This window comes from Cetorhinus maximus, chromosome 9, assembly GCF_964194155.1.
Source record: "Cetorhinus maximus chromosome 9, sCetMax3.hap1.1, whole genome shotgun sequence".
Classification (NCBI taxonomy): Eukaryota; Metazoa; Chordata; class Chondrichthyes; order Lamniformes; family Cetorhinidae; genus Cetorhinus; species Cetorhinus maximus.
In genome coordinates this window covers 104,329,940-104,353,832 of record NC_135887.1, presented here as the reverse complement: position 1 = coordinate 104,353,832, position 23,893 = coordinate 104,329,940, and the positions used below count along the sequence as shown (strand labels likewise).

Genomic DNA, 23,893 nt, shown 5'->3' with positions numbered 1-23,893 from the left:
AGACAGAAAGCAGAAAACTATAGACCATTTAGCCTGACATCTGTCACAGGGAAAATGTTAGAAGCTATTATTAAAGATGTTACAGCAAGGCACTTAGAAAAGTTCAAGACAATCAGGCAGAGTCAACATGGTTTGTAAAAGGAAAATCATGTTTAACCAATTCATTGGAGTTCTTTGAAGGAGTCACATGTGCTGTGGATAAAGGGTAACCAGTGGATATACTGTACTTAGATTTCCAGAAGACATTTGATAAAGTGCCACATCAAAGGTTACTGCAGAAAATAAAAGCTCATGGTGTAGGGGGTAACATATTGGCATGGGTAGATGATTGGCTAGCTAACAGAAAGCAAAGTGTTGGCATAATGGGTCTTTTTCTGGTTAGCAGGGTGTGACATGTCATGTCACAGAGTTCAGTGCTGGGACCTCAACTGTTTACAATTTATATAAATGACTTGAATGAAGGGACCGAAGGAATGGTTGCTAAATTTGCTGACAACACAAACGTAGGTAGGAAAGCAAATTGGATGTAAGGAGGCTACAAAGTGACATAGATAGGTTAAGTGAGTGGGCAAAGATCTGGCAAATGGAGTATAATGTGGGCAAATGTGAAATCGTTCATTTTGGCAGGAAGAATAAAAAAGCTTATTATCTGAATGCTGAGATTGCAGAGCTCTGAGATCCACAGGGATCTGGGTACCCTAGTGCATGAATCACAAAAGGTTAGTATACAGGTACAGCAGGTAATTAGGAAAGCTAATAGAATGTTATCATTTGTGAGGACAATTGATTACAAAAGTAGGGAAGTTATGCTTCAATCGTACAGGGCATTGGTGAGACCACATCTGGAGAATTGTGGACAGTACTGCTCTCCTTTGTCATGAAGAGATATTAATGTCTATAATGTTACTGGAAATTATTTTTAAAATAGAGTTCTAGTGGGGCCTGTGTCTATGTGTTTGACTGTGTGTCTTAATTGGATTAAAGCCAGCTAGTTTGGGTGCTTTGATGTATAATAGTTTTGAGATGTTAATTAGATAAACATAAGGAGGACAGAGGATAAATTGTAAATTTGCATTTGTTGAATAAAGCATTCAAGAGTGGGGGTAAAATCTTGCACCTAGCTGGGAAATGCCAAGCAATGTGTTTATATTACTAATAAAATTGGTGGAATCAAAGGATGTTATTGTTAGAAAAGGTAAAATTAAAAACCTAGTAATACGTTGGAAAACTTACATTCAAAGGAAAAGCGAGGTAGAAACAGAAAGGAGTTTGTGTGTGTAAGTCAGAGACATTTAAGATCTAACCAGCCTGTAAGTCTATAGCTGTGCCTGCAAAGGACCCAAATTGCAAGGAACCTCATTTTGAATTTGTAACATCAAATGAGCTTTACCTGGTGTCTGTTTAAAGTCTATGGGTTACTGTTGCCTTGGTGGAGATTTACCTGGGACTGATTAATTTGGGGGTTTGTTTAAAGGTTGTTATGGTAGTAATTTGACAAAGACATGTGTTTGGGTTTAATTTGTTAAATTGATAAATGTTTAATTTAGCTTTATATAAAAAAAACCTCTTGAGGCTTGGTCTTATTCCTGACTTCAGGGCTGCATCTCAAATATACCAATTGAAAATATAGGTTATGACAGTTGTTCAAGTTTCCCTCTGGAGTTTAAACAACTCAGCTTTTACCAACTGCTGTCTCATAATACCTTATTTAAGGAAAGATGTAAATGTGTTAGAAGCACTTCAGAGAAGGTTTACAAAACTAATACCAGTAATGGGGGGTGCTGTCCTATGAGGAAAGGCTGGACAGATTAGGCTTGTATCCACTGGAATTTAGAAGAGTAAGAGGCGACTTGATCGAAATCTTTAAAATCCTGAGGGGTCTTGACAGGGTGGATGTGGCGAGGATGTTTCCTCTTGTGGGAGAACCTAGAACCAGGGGTCACTGTTTAAAAAAAGGGGTTGCTCATTTAAGACAAAAATGAGGAGAATTTTTTTTCTCTCGGAGGGTTGAGAGTCTTTGGAACTCACTTCCTCAAGACGGTGGAAGCAGAGATTTTGAATATTTTTAAGGCAGAGCTAGGTAGATTCATGATTAACAAGGTGAAGGGCTATTGGGGGTAGGCAGGAATATGGGTGAGGTTACATTCAGATCAGCCATGATTTTACTGAATGGCTGAGCAGGCTCAAGGGGCCGAATGGCCGACACCTGCTCCTAATTCGTATGTTCGCATATTATCTGGCTATCAATCTCATTGCTATTGGTGGGACCTTGCTATGCACAATTGACTGCTGTATTTCCACACAACAGTGACACTTCAAAGCATGCTTAATTACCTAAAAAATATGATAAGTTGATTAAATGCATGAACATAAAAAATTCTTTTTATTATTCATTTATGGGATGTGGGCGTCGCTGGCTAGGCCAGCATTTATTGCCCATCCCTAAATGACCTTGAGAAGGTGGTTGTGAGCTGCCTTCCAGAACCGCTGCAGTCCATGTGGTGTCGGTACACCCACAGTGCTGTTAGGGAGGGAGTTACAGAATTTTGGGCCAGCGACAGTGAAAGAACTGCAATATATTTCCAAGTCAGGATGGTAAATGGCTTGGAGGGGAACTTAGAGGTGGTGATGCTCCCATGTATCTGCTGCCCTTGTCTTTCTAGACGGCAGCGGTTGTGGGTTTGGATGGTGCTGCCTAAGGAGCCTTGGTGAGTTTCTACAGTGCATCTTGTAGATGGTACATACTGCTGCGATTGTTCATTGTTGGTGGAGAAAGTGGATGTTTGTGGATGGGGTGCCAATCAAGCAGGCTGCTTTGTCCTGGATGCTGTCAAGCCTTTTGAGTGTTGTTGGAGCTACACTCATCCAGGCAAGTGGAGAATATTCCATCACATTCCTGACTTGTGCCTTGCAGATGGTGGACAAGCTTTGGGGAGTCAGGAGATGACTTACTCACTGTAGGATTCCTAGCCTCTGACCTGCTCTTGTAGCCACACTATTTGTGGCTAGTCCAGTTCAGTTTCTGGTGGTTAATGGTAATCCCCAGGATGTTGTTAGTGGGGGATTCAACGATGGTAACGCCATTCAATCTCTGTGGGTGATTAGATTCTCTGTTGCTGCAATTAAATAAGAATACATGGGTCAGTAGTGCAGGTTGTGTGCAGCAGCTGCAGCTACGGGAGTTTGTGGAGAGCATTGTGATCTCTGGCAACCATGGCTGCAGTATGTGTCTGCATCTCAAACTTCAGCTCAAGAGTTGTTGAGCTGGAGTCTGAGGTGCAGACATTGCAGGGCATCATGGAAGGGGAGAGCTTCCTGGACACTTTGATCTAGGAGGCAGCCACACAATTGTGAGGTGTTTTTGCTCGGGTCAGGTCCCATTGATGTTTACAAATCTGACTGCCAAATTCTCTTACCTATCATTTTGACAATGGAAGTGATTAAATCAATGGGATCAAACTTAAAAAGGTTGGATAGCTTGGTCTGCAGTCAGAAAAAGATTATTGTTACCCCCTCAGCAATCTACAGAATTAAAAGTTCATCATTATTAAGGACACACATACAGCTTCTGCTGACAACTCTCAAATGTTGAAATTCTCACTGTAATCAGATTCAATAATGAATCAATGTTCTGAATAAACCTCTGAGCCACTTGTTGGTTCAGGCTTAGGTGTTCTGTGACATCAGGTTTGTGCTGACAGCTCAGCATAACGGCAGACTAGAATAAAAGATTTGATTTTTCAGAAAGGTGGTCTTCAACCTGGTGCCTTTATCTTGGGACTAGTAAGGTTAGATTTATCAGTTAAGGAATCCTCCAGCATGAAAAACGACAATCATCTGCTTATATGGAAAGCTTATATATGTCCAACATCACCATTCATCTCAAAGGATATCTCATATTGGTGGGGAAATCATTTACCATAACATCACAGTAACTTTAAAAAATAGTTTTCAGACTTTACCTCTCCTGCCTTCTCCCAACCCAAGTCTCCCACTAAGCGGAAAGGATGTTAATCATGGTCAGCTTGAAACTGATAGTTCAGTTGTTGAAACTCATAAGTATACATAGGTGGTCACTAAGATATATATTAATATACCCAATCAATTACTCTGGAACTACAAGTGAATAATTGTTCACCATGGAGAGATATCAGAGCTCCATATTCTGCAATATTTTTCCACATGGTTTCGCATCAACAAGGAACTTGAACTAGTTTCTTTTGGATGGACTTAACTGTTATGCATTTTTTCAAGCTTTTGGAAGGGATCAAAGAGAATGTATCATTTTTGATACAAGAGCTTTTTCTAGAATTTTGATCTAGATTTTTCACAAGTTCACATGGCCTTTCTCCAAGTTACAGATAAATATGAAACTCCTAGCTTACTCATTACATAAGTATGATATTGCATTTCAACATAAAATGAACATAATACTGGATAAAATGCATGCATAAAATTATAATTGAAGTTACTCTTTTCCAGGGCCTGATACTTGTTAAATGACTCAACATTAGCTTTTATGGTTTCTGCTATCAACTGAATCCTTTAATTAGCTGTCTGTAATCACTCTCAAGATTCTATATACTTTATACAGTGCATTACTGAGTATTTTTGAAGCTATCCAGATAGTTTCCAGTCATGACCCAAATGATTTTAGCAACATCATTCTGTTCGACCACTTAGAACATGTTTTCCTTTAAAAATGCATACTTCTGAAAATAGCAATTACTGTTTAAACAATTCCTTCATTTTTATTAATAATGTTAATGCATTGTTGAAACAGCACTGAAATAAGGTAAATTCCAACAGCTTTGCAAGTGGTTTGACAGATCTTGCAGCTCAATCCTACATTCGCAATTAAAAATAAATCTGAATAACGCATTTTGTTAATTAAAACAATCTGGTACCAAATTACAAAAAGGTATGAGAAAACAGCCATAACCAACAAAAGGGTCTCTGTATTTGCCAATGTAGGAGCATAATGGGCAACACCTGTGAGGAATCTAGGAGCTATGTTTTCAGATTCTAGCTGGATTTTTTTTGTGTGAGGTGAAAAACCAGAGATCAGGGCATCTTTAACAAAAATAATAAATGCTCAAACTGTACACAATATCTCCAAAGAAAAGTTCCAATTATATGTTGACAATGGCAGGTATTTCAGTCAGGTACAGTTAACATTGCCTGTCTCGCTTGTATTTATCTGGTCATATTTTAATATTTAACTGTGAAGATCTGACAGGTAGTTTTTCCAGTGTTTACGAATAAATGTCAGATTACCCATAACAAAATCGTCATCTTCACATCTGCAAAGCTCAGAATCTACAACTGAATAGGAATGTGTTGTAGTTCCCATATAAAGGTGATAATTGTGTCTTGAAAAAATTGCACCTTGAACAGCCAGATTCTTACACCACTTAGCTGTTGAAGAATTAATTCAAGAATACATCCTTAGTTTGCTGGTTGGAAAAACCAGCAATGCAATCCCAAATAATAGCTGGAAGACACAAACAGAGCATAGTTATAGAGAATGGGAAATGAGGGTTAAGCGAAGAAACACTTTGTTGAACTTTGTTCAAATACTTAGTGGGGGTACAGTCCTCTATGTTGAGCACCACTTGGAAAGAGCAGTGAGAGCAGCAGAGGCACAGCATGTATTTTGGGTGGGGGAACATCTATGCTCATCAGCAAGAGTGGCTTGGTAACCAATCATACTGAGAGCGCTGGCATGGTCCTGAAAGACATAGCTGTTGGACTGGGCCTGCAGCAGGTGGTGAGGGAACAAACTCAGGGAAAACCTACTTGGAATTGTCGTCACCAACCTACGTGGCATCGGTGCATCTGCCCGTGACATTAATGGTAGGAGTAAGCATTGGGCAGTCCTTATGGACACTGTTGACTCCCTCCATCGTGCTGTGTGACACTACCACCGTGCTAAATAGGATAGACTCATAACAAATCCAGCAGCTCCAAACTGTGATGTGGGCTATCAGCAGCAGCTGAAATGCATTCCACCAAAATCTATAACCTCAAGGCCCGATAGATCCCTCACTCTACCATTACCATCAAGTCGGGGGCCCGATCCTAGTTTATTAAGAGGTGTAGGAGAGCATGCCAGCAGCAGTACCAGGTAAACCTAAAAATGAGATGCCAACCCAGTGAAGAACTGCATGTGTGTCAAAACAGCAGAAACAGATAAGTGATCTCAAAACCACTGGGATCAAATCAAAGTTCTACAGTCCTGCCACATTTGACTGTGAATGGAGGTGACCAATTAAACAACGGGAGGAGGATTATTCATGAACATTCCCATTCTCAACAATGGTGGACCCAAGTACGTCAGAGCCAAAGGCAATGCTGAAGCATTTGCAACCTTCAAACAGAAGTTTTAAGTGAATCCTTCTTGGTCATTCGTCTGAGGCTCCCAGCATCATAAATGCCAGACAACAGCCAGTAAGATTCACCTCATGTCATTTCAAGAAACATCTGAATGCAGCGGATAAAGCAAAGGCTATGGGCCCTGACAACGTCCAGCTGTAGTGATGAAGACTTGTGTTCCAGAACTAGCCATATCTCCAGCCAAGCTGTTCCATTACATGAACAGCACTAGGATCTAACTGACAAAGTGGAAAATTGTCCAGATATGTCCTGTCCACAAAAAACAGGAATAATCCAACCCAGCCAATTACCACCCCATCAATCTACTTCTCATTCTTCAGCAAAGCAATGGAAGGGGTCACTGACAGTGCTATCAAGCAGCATTAACTCAGCAATAACCTGATCACTAATGCTCAGTTTGAGTTCTGTCAGGACCACTCAGCTCCAGATGTCATGACAGCCTTGGTCCAAACATGGACAAAATAGCTGAATTTCAGAGGTGAGGTGAGAATGGCCGCCCTTGACATCAATGCAGCATTTGGCCGAATGTGGCATCAGGGAGCCCTAGCAAAATTGAAGTCAGTGATAATTAGAGGGAAAACTCTCCACTGGCTGGAATCATACCAAGCACAAAGGAAGATGGACCTGATTGTTGGAGGCCAATCATCTCAATCCCAGGGCATTGCTGTAGGAGTTTCTCAGGGCTCAATCATCTTCAGCTGCTTCATCAATGATCTTCCAGCATAAGGTCAGATGTGGAATGTTCCCAGGTGATTGCAACTCCTCAGACACAGAAGCAGTCTGTGTCCATACGCAAGGCCAGGACAACATTTAGGCTTGGACTGATAAGCAGCAAGCAACATTGACACCACACAAGTGCCAGGCAATGCTCATCCCCAAAAAGCGAGAACCTAACATGACATTCAATGCCACTGCCATCACTGAATCCTTCACCATCAACATCCTGGGGCTTATCACTGACCAGAAACTTAACAGGCAAATGCTGTGGTTACAAGAGCAGGGTAGAGAGTGGGAATTCTACAGCGAGTAACTGACTTCTGACTCCTCAAAGCCTGCCCACCATCTACAAGGCATAGGTGATGCATGTGATGATGCCAATTGGCTGGATAAGTACAGCTCCAACAACACTCAAGCTCAACACCATCCAGGACAAAATGGGCTGTTTGAAAGGCATCTTCTCATGCTAAGATATAAGGTAACAATTTTGAGTACTATAAATCTAAACTCAAAACATTTGAACATTAGTGATCTCAAAACCAAAATAGTTTAGGACTGAATCCAAATCCCATGTAGAGGCAAACTAAGAAACTAAAAAATGAACTTTGCAGATCTGAGAGATGCCAGTGGATGTACTCAAACAACATTCATGGCAAAAGATGTTTTGGTGGGTGGGAATAGCCACAACTTGGATTGGCAATAATCTCAGATTGTGTACATGATCTAGCAGTACCTGTGAATAAATTTGCCTGCCCACTATGCTTTGACAGGTTGAAGTGTTCATGCCCCTAATGGGCAAACTGCTTCCACATTCAGCAATGTGCACCTTCAGTCTCAAGGCTTCCATGGAAAGATCAATAGCACTGACTGTTACAATCTCTGTACCTCTAAGCCAGCACTCTGAGGAACTGCGCTAGCAGGAAACTTTGGGAACCACTATGCCAGATCTGACGTCCACTTGAGTAAACAGGTTTGCCTGCACATTGTTGTAGGTGGATCAGTTGATGTTGAGGTTGGTTTGGTCTGAGAACCAGTGTGTGCCAACTGCTTGAATCTTGGGAATGTTTTGTGCTCTGAGAAAAAACACGAGGCAATGTACAGAGATCGCATCAGGGATTTTTAAGTTTTCTAGGAACACTGCTATTTGAAAATCTGAAATCATATTCTGGTAGTCCTTTTACAGAAGCAATAATCGCTCCTCAGAGGTGATGAAAGTCTGTTTGTAGTTTTGTCAAGTGTCTACTGGTTCTACGAAGCTCAGAAAAACCAAATGGTCCTCTCTTAATTTACATCAATGCCTGTTCTGGTCAGTCATGAACAACCCATCTTGGAGAATGTTGATAGCAGTGTTCAACTAACTATGTTTCTGAGAGTGGAGAACTGGACTATTCCTCTGCAGTATGTGTGTGTGTTTTAAGGGATTGACTTTTGACAGCCATTTGGCTATGAACAACCATCTAATGAATAAAATCTGGTCATGTTAACAGTTCATTCCATACTTCAGAAGTCAAGTGACAGATTAAATCAGTACCATGTGAGTTAGTCACTGTGAAAGATCCATGACATTCAAAACTGAAAGCTAAATTTGGTTGATGGCTGAGGCAGGGATTGGCGGGTTAAGCCAAAAAATGTCAGTGAGGTGATGCAAGCTACTTTGCAAGTCTAGGAGCAAACAAACATTTCAGTAGCTTAGGGAAACCTTCGCTCTGCATTTTTAAGCAGTAGAAAGAGATTCTGAACTGAAAACAAAAAAAGTTAAAGAATCAATAAACCCCAATAATAAACTTTTCTGGTCACTATGAAGTTTGGCTAGAAGGAAGATCTCATTTTATGATCCCCAGGATATGGCATTGATTATTTTTCCTTTATGGAATCATAGCAATTTTGTTCTATTTTTTTTCTTCAGTTTTTGTTTTTTTAAGTTAGAAAATTTTAGAATTCCAATAATTTAAATTATCAAGATAATTGAACTGATTTTTAAAAGAAAAACAAAACATCCATTGGTCAGTGTGGACCAAATTTACAAAATAAATGGGAAAATAAGAAATAAAAAGTTTAAAAATGTTGCTTGCTATCATACATTTGTGTTCTATTACACATCAGCTAGTGCTAGCTGAATTCTAATAACGTACTGTTAACTAAATTAACTATGCAAAACTGAGGAATCACATCATCAATGTAAACCTTTGACACAGGATAGATTACCTCAATTTCTGGATTCCTTGAAGAAATAACTATTTTTTAAAAAGTAAAAATGGAGGTAAAAATTAAACCAATAGGACACAAAATACTCCACTGAGTTAAAAAAAATATATTTCCAGAACTAGAACAACTTTAGGAAACACAAGGCAAGAAAATGATGCAAAAAGTACCGTATTACTATTTGTTTAAAAATGCTGTAAGTTAACGACTGGGTAGGCAGTATTTTAAAAATTCACTCAAAACAATTATAAAAATTATATATACTAATTTATAGAGCAAATAGATTGCTCTAACTATTGATAAATATAAAACAGAAGATGTAGCAGTTTTCTGTACTATTGTCTGAAAAATGAAAGTGTTTGCCTAGTCACATTTTAAAAAATAAGTATTTAAACACAATCAAGATTCAAAATGGTTAAACACCAAGCCTGTCTACTAGACAGGCATTGCTATTAACATTGGACATGACAACAAAACAATGTGTGTTTTATATATATATTACATATATATATATATATATATATAAAAATAAATGTGTATATATCTATATATGTTATATATATATATATACACACATACACACACACACATACACACAAAATAAACGAGCATTTTAATGGAATAAATTACATACAGTATGTGCTGTTAGGAGGTGTTCATATTTTTAACATTTAGTGCACAGCTAACAAAAGATTTTGCAACCATGGTTGGAGCATTCAGTTTGCTTAACTTTCCCTTCCTTTGTCAGTCAAGTACAGTACCTTTACAGTAACTCCCCCTTGTTCGATCAATATCATCAGTCACTGGGGTGGTTCAGTCTGTTGTACAACATGCATATTAGTGGTACGCTGACTTAAGATTTCTGATCTATTACAGACAATAGGACAAAGAGCTTGGCATTCACTGTATGACCAATATGACAACTTGAGGTTTAGTGCGTTAATATTGTAAGTGGCTGCGAAAAGGCACACAAACACTTTGTTGCAGAAATTAAGGAACGATAAAATGCTCCTATGGCTATTAGAGGCCTTATTCCTGCTGACAGTGATGAGTCGAAATCTCTTGCCATCTTAAGATATCTACAGTCCCTCTACTCGCATCATCCGCTATAGATATATAAAATGCATTTTGATACAATCCATTATTAATACAAACATGTTCAGATGAATTAAACCTTTTTATAATGTAGGCATCTATTTGTGCATAACTAAAAACACTTGTTTGGTATTAAAAAGGTGCACAACTGTTCCAGTAGCTATTTGTACAGTCTGCTTAAGAAAATTACATACCTGCAGCCTAAACTAACTTACAAATATTGTGTAAGAGCTGTACATGCATCTTCTTTGCAACCACGTTTACACTGGCTGAGTTTGCAGATAAATAGTTCTGAGAGGTACAATGCCCTGTGGAATGTCTAGAATTTCTACTGTGAAAAAATAGAACTACACACTATACGATATGACATACTCCATCATATTGAAATTATATTGACAAGTATTTTACTATTTTCAAGGTATACTGATTGCAATACACAGTAACCTTTCAGCCTCATGATGTGCAATAACCAATTCATATTACGAGCAACGTGGAGACATAAGAGGAAGTTTGTGTATAGTAATTGACATGAAAGATCAGTTGAACTTTCCAAACAAAAATGGATTTAAAATATGTGTTGTTAACTATGTCAACTGTTTTTTTCCTTCAACCTGCATAACTTGAATGGCATTGCTTCATGTATCTTAGCATGGATCCTGAGTTGCAGTGAAAAAGAAACTATAACATTAAAAATTCCTTCATCATTAACATTACTCCTCTGTTCTATTACAGAACAATTATACTGTGATGTTCGGGCAAACTGAAATGCTTGGCCACTGTGCATTTCTGGTTACTTCCAGCACAAAAAAGGCAAAAACCAAACAAGGCAAAGAGTACATTAAAAGGCATCAGAAAAATGACGCCGCTAGAATTTTAGTCACTCTAACATTCTTTTCTGCAGTCATATAATGAGACAAGGATTCTGTGTGTTACCTGCATTAAAGCAGATACTTTCAGAGAAAAAAAAATCAGGGGCCCTTACAACAAGGCTCTTTACTGCAGTGCTCCATTCTGAATTGCTACAGGCATAATCCGCAATTTTCAAGTCCACCTGATATAGATGCTGGACATCCGATACATGCCTAATATCCACCTTCCTCCTCACTAACGGAAAATGATAAACTTTCAGTTCACTTTGGTAACAGCAGTTGCTAAGCTGAAGTTTTTGCAACATCCTCCAGTACCACATGGAAACTGAGCACTCTTTATTCTGCAAGGCAGCATCAACATGAAAACATTTGGACACCACAGGGCACAAAGGGCTTTGTTTCATGGTATACGCTAATCTTTCCATGGGTGAAAGTGCATATAGGAGTGGGATCCTGCTGAGTGCTAGAATCCTCTCACAGTATTAAGGCCTTTTAACAAAGAAGTATATCAGTCTCTGGTGTCAGCAGAGTGAGGCTTTACTATGTTCTTTATTTAGCACTGCATCTTCTCTTCTCAGCATTGTTTCTCCTCCCCTTGTTGCCTCTCCTCCTCTTCATCTGCTTCTTCAATTACCTGGATTTCATCCGAAGTTTGAGGTAAGGATGAGTTATCTGTTTGTTGTATATTTAGCTCTGACTTGCATTGCTGTTCATGCTCCTCCTCTTCAATGACCTTCTTCCACAGGTTATGATTTTCTGTTAGGTGGTGCATAATCTGGCAGAAGATTCTCCGCCTTTCTTTTCTCTTCCTCCTCTGCCCTATAAGTCAAAAGAATTAAATTAGAAATATTTTACATTTTTGCAGTCACTATTACTAGCCGACCTGGAGTATATTTTTTGCTATTTTGTAGGTTCATTGCTCTTGATTTAATTGCAACCCAAAGAGGGTCCATTCAATTTTATTTGAAACAATTATGAACAGCCTGCTTCAAAAGTTCAGTATAACAAAACAAAAATATGCTTTATAACAGTGGATATGATACAAACTAGTGTTAATATAATGGAATTTCTGCCAGGTCATTCAATATGAAGCTTTATTTGTCATATAAGGAAATGTAGTATTTATATTTACTATCACTCAGAATTTTATTTTAAGATAAAACAGTTACTTGTTGGAAGATCAAGATCCTCGTCATCCATTTCATCTTCAGTTTCTAAATCTTCTGCATCATCATCATCCTCACCACATTCTGGATCAATATCATCGTCATCCACCCACTGACCTGGTAGTAATCCTGCAGCAGCGTAGGAATTACACAGAGGACCTACAATATGTGTAATGAAAGATTCCTGCAGCTTAGCCAACTGAGGTGAAGAACGGTCCATGAAAGGGCTAACGGGTAACCCAAGGCTTGCTTCTTCATCTCCCTGTATAGCATAAAATAATATCAGAAATCCTCTAGTATTAAATAATGAGTCCCTTTACTTCGACAGCATAAGTTACTATAAATCTCATGAGAAATCTTTTGTAGAAGATTATTCCTAATCTATTTGCATTGGATGAATTACTATTGTACCACTATGGTGCAAACACATGACAAATACAGAATATGCAAGACAAATGGTAGATACTGCTATAGTACAATTATACATAATGAAATTTGGTACTCCATTTAGGCTGTTATGTCATTTGTAATGAGGATAAGACCTATGCTTCATAACATCCAGCATATATTTTCTTGAAGGTATAACAAAAAGCAACTGAAACCTGTTCATAGAATTCATTGACAATGCCTTCTGTCCATTGCAGATGCAACTCCCTCATCTTTGCAGGGCCATTGATATCAGCCAGTTTTATGCACACCTGGCATACTAATAGACGATCGTTTTCATTGGTCCAATCAATTCCTGGATTGTTGACTTCATTTACCTGCTTCAAGACAGCAAAAATGCCAGTATAACTTTACACAGTTACAATTTATCACTACACCAAAAGTTAAATTTTACAGAAATAAACACTAGAAGCCAGGCAGAAAACACTGGTTGTAATATATGTTTTGGATCAAAGCAATGTTATTTAGGTTTTGGTCTTAATGTATTTGTCACCAATTAGAAAAAATTTACAGAACACTTTCCCAATGTTCTAGCAAGTAAACACAACACCTGGTATAGGTGCCGAGCATACAAAGCAGATGGCCCCAGGTTCAATCCCTGTTCCATGCTGAATTAACTGTTCTCAGTTGAGGTAGCAATAACAGCATCACAAAAAGTCTTAGCACCATTGAGGAGGGGAAATTAACTAGAGTTTCCACTTATGATTACTATCCAGTTACTCCTGTCCCAATGTATACATGGATAAAGAACAAGGAAAAGATTCGACTCAGCTGTAATACCCTCTACAAACAGTGTAACAAAATTCATGGTCATTTCTCAAGATAAGAGAGGGCTGCTGACTCAATGAGCCGCAGCAACAATCCATGCCCCCAAAATTGATGAGCAAGAAAATGGAGGCAAGATTGGCAAAACTGTGAAGAAATAAAAACATCTGTTTTTCTAATGAGGTTCAAAACTCAATATATACATTTTGTACTTGCACTGTTGTCAACATATTCCCTTTTGTTCTGATCTGACTTGCCGATATTGAAGAAAATTTGCTTGCAATTACTAAATGCGTCAAATAAAAATGACATGGGCTATTTTGTTTCTTGTAGTGATCACTTATGCCATAACAATGATGTTTGATTAGAAGCAGCTGTTCTACAAACCTTGGAGTTAAACTCAGCAAGGAAGTCAAAATGTTTTTTCAAATCAGTAGCAAGGATTGCTTCAATCACCAAGAAACGAAAACGTTTGAACTCAACGTGATCTAGGTTTGCCAAGAAGTTGAACTCTGAACGGGACATAAACAAGTTCCACGCAGCGGCAGAATGATGATTCTCCAAGACAGATCTGTCATTATAAAGGACAGCCTAGAAAATATTGAAAGAATACGATTTTAAAATTATTGAAAAAAACGTAAACACTCAATTTAACTATTACAACTCTAAGCATTTTTTAAATTGAGACTTCAAATATCATATCCTTGATCAAATATCATGAGAATGTTCTAGTATTACAATGTTGGTATAGCCTAGTAGCTTGAAAAGGAATCCGTAAAAGCAGCACTGTTACGAAATCAGTTAATGAACTCGTCAGTCTACGTGTTTAATAAAATGGATGAACAGCATTGAGGTCTTTTTATCACTTCCCACTATTTTTCACTCTCACTTGACCCATCAGAAATCTGCAATTTCATTTCCTCCTTGATCATTAAACGCTAGTTAGATCTCTTCGCCATTACCGATAGATATTCAAATTAATCTATTTTACACACAATCAGATCTCAAACATAAATGCTACGGCATTACTGTTACCATACTAACATTTCAGCCTCAGCTGCTAATTATATCGCAACACACATGAATTCTCATAAAATTTAAACTAGTTAACTTGAAGAGCTACATTTTCACAATGGTCAAGAACCCCAAAATAAACATTGAACTTTTGAGTTTAATCTATATTAAGCTCAGATTGTAAATTAGTTATTCAATATTTAAGTTATTCAGCATTATAATGCACAAAAGACTGAAGTGCACCTCTTAACAGTGAATGCCCCCAAGCTTGGGCTAGGGAAAAACTTACAATACAATATGTAGCTCCAACTGTTCTAAACCGGCTTTCAATATTGTATTTTTTCAAAGAACAGACCACTTTCAAATATTAGATATATCCTAGGAATAAGTAGGAGATACAGTAAACTGAAATGCAGTTTATTATGTGGGAAGAATCCTGTCAATGTCTACCATATTTTCAGGTAAGCACATGGCTCAATCAATTGCCATGTAGGGTAGGCAGATCCAGCTCAGAATTATAAATGTGACTACGCATAAAAAGTACAAAACCTAAGAAAATGTTAAAAATACAAGGAAATTAAAGGTGTAGAATATATCACCAAGTCACACAAGAATGACTGAGCTGCAAGACATCAGTCGTGCCACTGCATTAGGAGCACAATTTTTTAAAGTTTGTGTCTGAAATGAACATCGTTCAACATTTGGAAACACTCTTAAAGAACTAAACTCCAGTATTAGAATAGTGAACCAAAATGCCCAAAAAAATAACTTCAGTCAGTAAGTAATCATTAGGTGTAAATATTTTTTCAGGAGAAATTAGTAAATCTGACTAATTAAACTCCCCTCAACACATCTATACAAATTAACTACACTTTGTGGTTCATCCATACTGTTGCTTTGTGATCAACAGCTATATTCTATGTAGATAATGCAATGAATAAATGACAGTTAAAGAAATTATTCAAAGTATTTGCAATTAGTATTATTAATGTATAATTTCACTCAAATCAGTAGCATAATAGTATTGAACAATACATTGCAAAGGTGTTTTTCTGCAAAGTCAGTTAGCACTGAGGATTTGACTGTGCTAAAGCCACATTACATCAGTACTAAAGTGGAAAAAAATAAAAACTGAATTACTATACATTTGTGGTTGGACACAGAAATTAATATTGTTTTGATGAACCTTCAAAGAGAATGTAAAATTTGACTGCAACCTTGATGTTGTAATCGGTTCTCCCTAAAGAATTGTTCAGGTTTAAGTGTGGACCTTAAGCTATTTTGTATGACAAATCAAAAGTTTGAGCTTGATTATTAAGATTAAATTTCAAATCTGTTTCAAATCTTATTTGATGAATATATTATTTTCCCTTAGGCTATTTACACCAAGTGCTGTATTTACATTTTATTCTCAAAGGACTACATATTAATGATCTTGTTGGATTATTTGGAGCTCTTTCCACTGCTTTGCTAAAATTCACTGTTGGATTAACCTTTTAAGTACAGAAAGGATTCATCAGTTTTTACAAAAGAAACCTTATCTTTTATATGTCAGTTAAAAACTGATGTTTGCAAAAAAAAACCATGAGGTAACATACCAAACAAAAACATCCTGGCCTGGATCTTGCAGTCAGCAGCAAAGTGACAGTGTTCGCTGCTGACCTTGAAGAAAGCTGCCCACAAAGATCTAGCAATCTCTGTGGCATGAAATTCACCAGCCCCGACCTTAATTTGATTCTGGTGCCAACTGTAGGGGATCTTCTGCGACCAGCAACAATGATGTCATCAAGCAGCCAATCACAATGAAGAATTCTCTCAGATAGCAAACCAGGAAGTTATTTCGGATTTCCAGCATCCGTAGTATTTTGTGTTGTTGTGCAGGGAGCTAAAAGAACTGACTATCCTTCAGTTTTTAATCATTTTACAGGAAGCAAAATAAAGATTTTGATAGACACATGGAATTCAGGCAGAAGCTCAAATATTATAAGCAAATTTTAAAAATATTTTTATGATGTTATAAAGCTATGAGAGTTGTATCATAATGGAGAGATTTGACATTCCAGAAGTTTAAAGTTAATTTTTCAGGGTGAAAGAGATTATTTCACAGTAATTTATGACTTAGTACATCTTAAAAATCCAGTTACACATCATTCAACAAGACAAAACTTTCTGGATGGGGAGGCGGGGAGGGTTTACAGTAAGATTTGAGCATAAAAGGCAAAAATTGATGTCAGCTCATGTGATTTCTCAAGATCTTCACTTCAATAGCACATCCTGTGGAGCAGCAGGGCATCACTTACAGCAACTTCTGGATTTCTGCGTTTAACAACACTTAGATGCCAGAAGTTGCTGTCAGTCTCACAGCTAAATTATGGCGAATGACGACAGTTGTGCCATTACAACCGCAAAATTCGTGCCCATGTCTTGATTCAGTATACTCTAAAAATAAGTCATTACTTGTCATTTTGGTGAAGTGTTATCACAATACTCAAAATATTAGTCACAAATCCCATGTAGATAATTACAAATAGAGCAATAAAGTAACTTAGTTCTTTGGCCCAGTTCTTTAGCACTTCATCTGAAATGTCCAAGACTGTATTTTTATCTTGGGCTGACTAGATTTAATTAAATGAGTTTGAAAGATGGAACAAAAAAAGGAAAGATTTTACTTTATATTTGTAAGCTACATAACAGTCAAAAATATATAAAATGCACCTTAAATGTATGCTTCATAGAATCTTATTTGCTGACTGCACCGAATTTAAAGTTACTGAAATTTGGGTGCAATAAAACTGTTTTATAAAAAATGTAATTTCAAAACAATGTCATCTGACTTCACTCTGTGTATAGACAGAAGATCTATATGTTACAATAGAAAATTAAGGACAGAAAGAGGCCACTCAGTCTATCGTGCCTGTGCTGGCTCTTTTAAAGAGCTGTCATACTCAGACCCACATCATAATTAATTGTCTGTAACCCTGCAAGTTCCTCATCCTGAAGTAACTGTTCAACTCCCTTTTAAAATTATTTATAGAATCAGCTTTCACCACCTTTTCAGGTAGAGTGTTCCAGATTCTGACAACTGAGTGAAAACAATTCTCAATGATTTTGAATCTATCTTTCATAGTTATAGGTTGCTTTTGTCAACTAAAATTATCTTTCAGTCAAGTATGCCACACTGATAAAAGTGGATTACATTGGATGTGCTGGAATGAAAGGTTACTGAAGCTGAAATGAATTAGGTACTCTCAACCTGCTGATAAAAATATCAATGCAGAGAAATCAAGAAATTGACGGAAGGGTAAGGGAGAAATGGAGCAAGAAAATAACTGGGGAAAAAACTTCTGCTCCCCCTGCTACAATTGTCTGGAGCCTTGTACTCAGCAGGGCAGGACTCAAACTTATTGCGAGGGAACAATATTATCACTTACCTTCTCTGTCTACTGATCTAAAATGTCTTAGGCCAGAATTTTACATTCGTCAGTCGGGTGGGCCTGACCGACTCAGCGGCAGGCCGATTGTCGCAGGCGAAACGGGCCGCGCCGCCATTTCTGCGGGTGGGCCAATTAAGGCCCGCCCCGCGGCTTTGTGGCTCCCATGGAGAACGGGAAAATAGTCGCAGGGGCAGGCGGCCTCAGGCTGCCGGTTCCAATGGGGAGCCGGCAGCCTGTTTAAAGAGTGGCCAGGCAGCCTGCTTGAAGCAGTGCACCATGGCCACCCAGAGATCAAGAAATGCTGCATGGAGGGCAGAGGAGGTGGTGGAGGAGGAGGGGGGCAGGCTGCAGGACAGGCCAGCGGGGGGGGCCACTGTGCCCCCAGATTTTCGGATGCATGCCTTGCTGTCCTCCTGCAAGAGGTGGGAAATCGGTGTCAGATTCTGTATCCTGAGGATGGGAGGAGGAGGGCCCCCCATGTCACCAGCCAGGCTTGGGAGGAGGTGGGTGAGGTTGTAAGTGCCCATGATGATGTCCGGCACACTGGCACACAGTGCAGAAAACGATTCAATGATTTGCTGCGCTCTGGACGGGTGAGTACCATGTTTGTCTTGGCCATTTGACCCAGAAGGCAGCCTTAGCCTTTGACCACCATCCCCCATGTATGGCTGCCGTTACTGCATAGAGCATCTACCACATGCTGGGTGGGCAAATGGGTACTGACAATGCTTACATTAGCCTTAGTGGTTGAGGAGAAGAAGGGCTTTCCCCGCAGCATATGTTGGTTTCTGTGGCATATGAGTAGTTTGGGGGAAAGCTGCAGGGGAGGCCAGTAGACACATACTCAGAATTCCAACACATGTCATATTGATATTAATAGGATGGTCCAAGGGGTGCCTCAAGTTCTTTTGGGCAAGTCCCATCTGCTGGCATTGGCGCCGCACCTATTTGCTCCTCGTTGCCATGGGTGCTAGGACACGTGTGCTATTCAAAGTGATGGACGCTGAATGTGTTCAAGGGGACCGTTGGGGGAGGGGGTTGGGACTAGCCATACTATCTTCTGGGGACTGATCACGAGTAGTGTGGACAGGAGCCGCTGGAGGCCTCAGGTGGGCCACTGTGGTTGGGGTGCGGCGTGCGCGTGCAGACTACATGAGCGAGCTGCCCCAATAAATCCTCTTCTCTGTTTTGCAGGCAAAAAGTAACCACAATGCCTGGGAGCGCCTGAGGACAAGAGGTGGGCGCGCCCTCCTCCAACGCCTCATACCCTTCGAGGAGCAGGCCATGGAGCTGGGCAGGAGGCCAGGGCAGCGAGGCTGGGGTCCAGCAGGCAGGTATTTGAGGTCCACAGTCCCATCCACTCTGTCTGCCCACCATCCAAACCACTGATGGTTGCTGCAATCGTTAATACAGCAACAATGCTCGTTCACAGACTGAGACATTCTGACGTTTGGGTCATACAGGAGGGACCCTTGTCCCCTTGAGGAATAGCGTCTCCACCACCTTCCAAAGTCACCTTACTCCATTTGTGACCACTATCACCATGGTCTAACATGCTATTGGATCGCTGTTGCACAGCCAAAGACTTATTGCATTCTAGGGGGCTTGGGACCTCCTGCACCCTTTCAGCCAGTGCGGCCCACATTACTTTGTCCAAAAGGTCCTCAGCACCTCAGCTGTGAACCTCATGGCACTCAATTTAGATGAATGCCACCACGTTACTCATTCCTGTGCCAAGGGGAAATGTTGCCTTCTGGCCACCCGGTCTATGCCCCCCCTTACAGAATGAAGGGCAATAATGTGACCTCTCAATCTCCCGTGTTCGGTGGAAATTGTCACTACTGTTTGAGATGTTTCCTCAGCCCCACAACTATCCAGACAACAACGCATTCACATCAGGTACCCCTGCACTCTCCCCACTCCTATGGTTCATAACAAGCCATGTGGCATTCATGAGGCCTTCTGACCAGCCTGTCTGCATGTGCGTTTAATGGTTGGGGCCTGTCTTGACTCATTTTCACCTCACCAATGTTCTTCTCCTTAGGGTCTTTAAGGGTGAGCGGCTTATGAGGCTGGGAGGGAACGGGATGAAAGGTTGAAATGAATGAACGGAACTGATGCACCGTCCTTGTTGTTAGTTTCAGCATCACCACCAGAGTGACCCACACGTCCGCACCGCAGCCCCCCGATCACACCTGAGGGGCAACATGTGCAATTGCGGCACATCATTTCAGCCAGCCAGGCACCAGCGCAGACACACACACCTCAGTGGGGACTTTACCGTCGGCTAGTGTCCCGTGTCACAGTGGAGAGGGCACATCACGATCGCTGGAGGAGATGGTAGAGGCAGAGAATGCTGATGGCTCCAGCAGTTGGAGGGCTGCAGGGGACGAGGCACATGCTGAGTCCGGCACTGATGACATGCCTCTGGAGTTGTCCCCATTGCAGCAGCTGCAGGACAGGTGGCAGGAAGTGCGTTTGCATCTGGCAGGGTTGCATGAGGGAGTGGTTCAGTTGCTCTCTGCGACGGAGGAGTCTAGGCAGAGTGCACATGAAGATTCCGCCCTCAGGGCAGAGCTTCAGGCTTCCTTCAATGAGAGATTGGCGACTCTCATTGAGAGGGGCTCTAACCGAATGGATCAAAATATGATTGGGATACGCTCTGACCTGCAAGCCCTCACAGCGGTACTGGCCACAGGTGGTCTTTCCCATTGTGGGAGATGTTGTGTGGACACCAAGCACCGGCACTCGGTGCCCAAGCATCTGCGGTGAGCAGGGAGGTCGAAATGGACCTCACGTTGGAGCAACAGCTGCCTGTCGTCGCTGCGAACTTCTCTCATGGTGCTCCGGATGAGGGCAGCAGCTCCTCTGCCCCTCTGCCAGTCAACGTTTCTTCCGTTGAGGCTGCAACAACGGGGGAGGTGCCAGTTCAGGAACTGGCCACACCCTCCCAGGCGGGGCCATCACAGGCTCCACGGGCCAGAGGACACCCGCCAAGGTCATCTAGGCCAATAGGACAGCAGAGTCAGCAGGCTGTCTCACAAGCCACTCAGAGCAATGGGGCGGCATGTAGACATAGCACCTGGAAACTTAAGCATAAGGCACCTTAGGCACTCCCCGGGTATGTCACTGGTGATTTTGTGTTGGCCTTAGAATAGGGACCCATTTTTCTGTCATTGTGAAATAATCATGTGTGTTTTAATTTTGGACACAATAAAGCCCACCTTTGTTAGCATGGCTGAGGGTCTTTTCACTGTGGTGCTTTTTTCTTTTTCATATAATTATCACGAGTGCTTGAGTGGACATTGATGTTTTTATACTAAGGCCTCATTTGCAGCTGATAAGGAGGAAGATGTAGCACCTAAGTGCCACGTGTGGAAGTTCCAGGCAATGCTGTTCCTACTGATCCATGTGTGGAGCTAGCTGAAGGTTCTTTGGATTAAATTGTCCCAGGTGTCCCTGCCTCCTTGGTGTAAACGCGGGTCGTCGTTGTGCCCCTCAACATCGCCCTGTGCTTCCTCAACCTCTGAGGCACTGCTGGATTCATCATGTGCAGCCTCATCCAGGGCGTCAAGGTCTTCATCGTCAACTGCATCCCCCCTTTCCAGCGCAAGATTGTGCAGGGCGCAGCAGACTACCACGATCAGAGAGACACGATCTGGACAGTACTGGAGTGCGCCCCCTGAGCAGTCAAGGCAACGGAAGCGCATCGTGAGAAGACCGATGGCTCTCTCCACCACAGCCCTTGTGGTGCCCTGGCTCCTATTGTACCGCTGCTCAGCTTCTGTTCTTGGACGGGGTAGTGGCATCATGAGCCGCCTTCACAGGGGATAGCCCTGGTCACCCAGCAGCCAACCATCCAGCCGAGCCGAAGCACTGAAGAGCCCCGGCACCTGGGAGTGTCTGAGGATGTAGGAATCGTGGGAGCCGCCTGGGGACCTTGCACAGATTTGTAGAATCTGCCTCCTGTGATCACACACTATCTGCACGTTCATGGAGTGGAAGCCCTTCCTGTTGACGAAGGCACCGGGATCACCTGCTGGGGCCTTGATGGCCACATGTGTGCAGTCTATAGCACCCTGGACACGGGGGAAGCCAGCAATGGCTGCGAAGCCTCTGGTTCGCTGTGCCTGACTTGCCTGGTCGCAGCGGTCCCCCCCCCCCGCTCCCACAACTCTTTCTCCAGTACATCGATGATTACTTCGGTGCTGCTTCATGCTCTTGTCGGGACCTGGAAAAATTTATTAATTTTGCTTCCAATCTCCACCCCTCCATCATTTACACATGGTCCATCTCTGACACTTCCCTTCCCTTCCTTGACCTCTCTGTCTCAATTTCTGATGATAGTCTGTCCACCAATATCCATTACAAGCCTACCGACTCCCACAGCTACCTCGACTACAGCTCCTCACACCCCGCTTCCTGAAAGGACTCCATCCCATTCTCTCAGTTCCTTCGCCTCCGTCGCATCTGTTCTGATGACGCTACCTTCAAAAACAGTTCCTCTGGCATGTCCCCCTTCTTCCTTAACTGAGGTTTTCCACCCATGGTCGTTGACAGGGCCCTCAACCGTGTCCGGCCCATCTCCCGTGCATCCGCCCACACGCCTTCTCCTCCTTCCCAGAAACATGATAGGGTCCCCCTTGTCCTCACTTATCACCCCACCAGCCTCCGCATTCAAAGGATCATCCTCCGCCATTTCCGCCAACTCCAGCATGATGCCACCGCCAAACACATCTTCCCTTCACCCCCCCGGCGGCATTCCGTATGGATCGTTCCCTCCGGGACACCCTGGTCCACTCCTCCATCACCCCCTATTCCTCAACCCCCACCTATGGCACCTCCCCATGCCCACGCAGAAGATGCAACACCTGCCCCTTCACTTCCTCTCTCCTCACCGTCCAAGGGCCCAAACACTCCTTTCCAGTGAAGCAGCATTTCACTTGCATTTCCCCAACTTAGTCTACTGCATTCGTTGCTCCCAAAGCGGTCTCCTCTACATTGGAGAGACCAAACGCAAACTGGGCGACCGCTTTGCAGAACACCTGCGGTCTGTCCGCAAGAAAGACCCAAACCTCCCTGTTGCTTGCCATTTTAACACTCCACCCTGCTATCTTGCCCACATGTCTGTCCTTGGCTTGCTGCATTGTTCCAGTGAAGCCCAACGCAAACTGGAGGAACAGCACCTCATCTTCCAACTAGGCACTTTACAGCCTTCCGGGCTGAATATTGAATTCAACAACTTTAGATCTTAAACTACCTCCCCCCGGCCCCACCCCGTTTCTTCCCCCTCCCTTTTGTTTTTTTCAATAATTTATATAGATTTTTCTTTTCCCACCTATTTCCATTATTTTTAAATCTATAACTAATACCTTGTCAGTCTTTCCACCCCATCCCCACTAGAGCTGTACCTTGAGTGTCCTGCCATCCATTCTTAATTAGCACTTTTCTTAGATAATATCACCACCTTCAACACCTCTTTGATCCTTTTGTCTGTGACATCTTTTGATTATCTGCTCCTATCACTGCTTGCTTGTCCCTACAACCACCCCACCCTCAACTTCTCTCCCCCCGCCCCCCACCTTAAACCAGCTTATATTTCACCCCTCTCCTAACTATACTCAGTTCTGTTGAAGGGTCATATGGACTCGAAACGTCGACTCTTTTCTTCTCCACCGATGCTGCCAGACCTGCTGAGTTTTTCCAAGTAATTCTGTTTTTGTTTTGGATTTCCAGCATCTGCAGTAGCTTTTTGTTTTTATCTGGTCGCAGTGGAAGTGGATGAAGG

General features: G+C 41.5%; 1 protein-coding gene across 11 annotated transcripts in view; it reads right to left on the bottom strand.

Annotated features, from left to right (window-relative positions):
• Window positions 1-9,911: 9,911 nt before the first annotated feature.
• pde3b (phosphodiesterase 3B) overlaps window positions 9,912-23,893 on the bottom strand; it is a 259,595-nt gene continuing 245,613 nt past the window's right edge. For 8 of the 11 annotated variants that reach the window (XM_078549237.1, XM_078549228.1, XM_078549230.1 and 5 more), the window contains 4 exons: window positions 14,045-14,248; window positions 13,048-13,212; window positions 12,449-12,707; window positions 9,912-12,098 (listed from right to left, as the gene is read on the bottom strand). In XM_078549237.1, the coding sequence (XP_078405363.1) occupies window positions 11,854-12,098; window positions 12,449-12,707; window positions 13,048-13,212; window positions 14,045-14,248 (873 nt within the window). In that variant the 3' untranslated portion in view covers window positions 9,912-11,853. The remainder of the gene's footprint in view (window positions 12,099-12,448; window positions 12,708-13,047; window positions 13,213-14,044; window positions 14,249-23,893) is intronic. The other 3 variants (XM_078549229.1, XM_078549238.1, XM_078549239.1) reach the window with 1 other exon arrangement.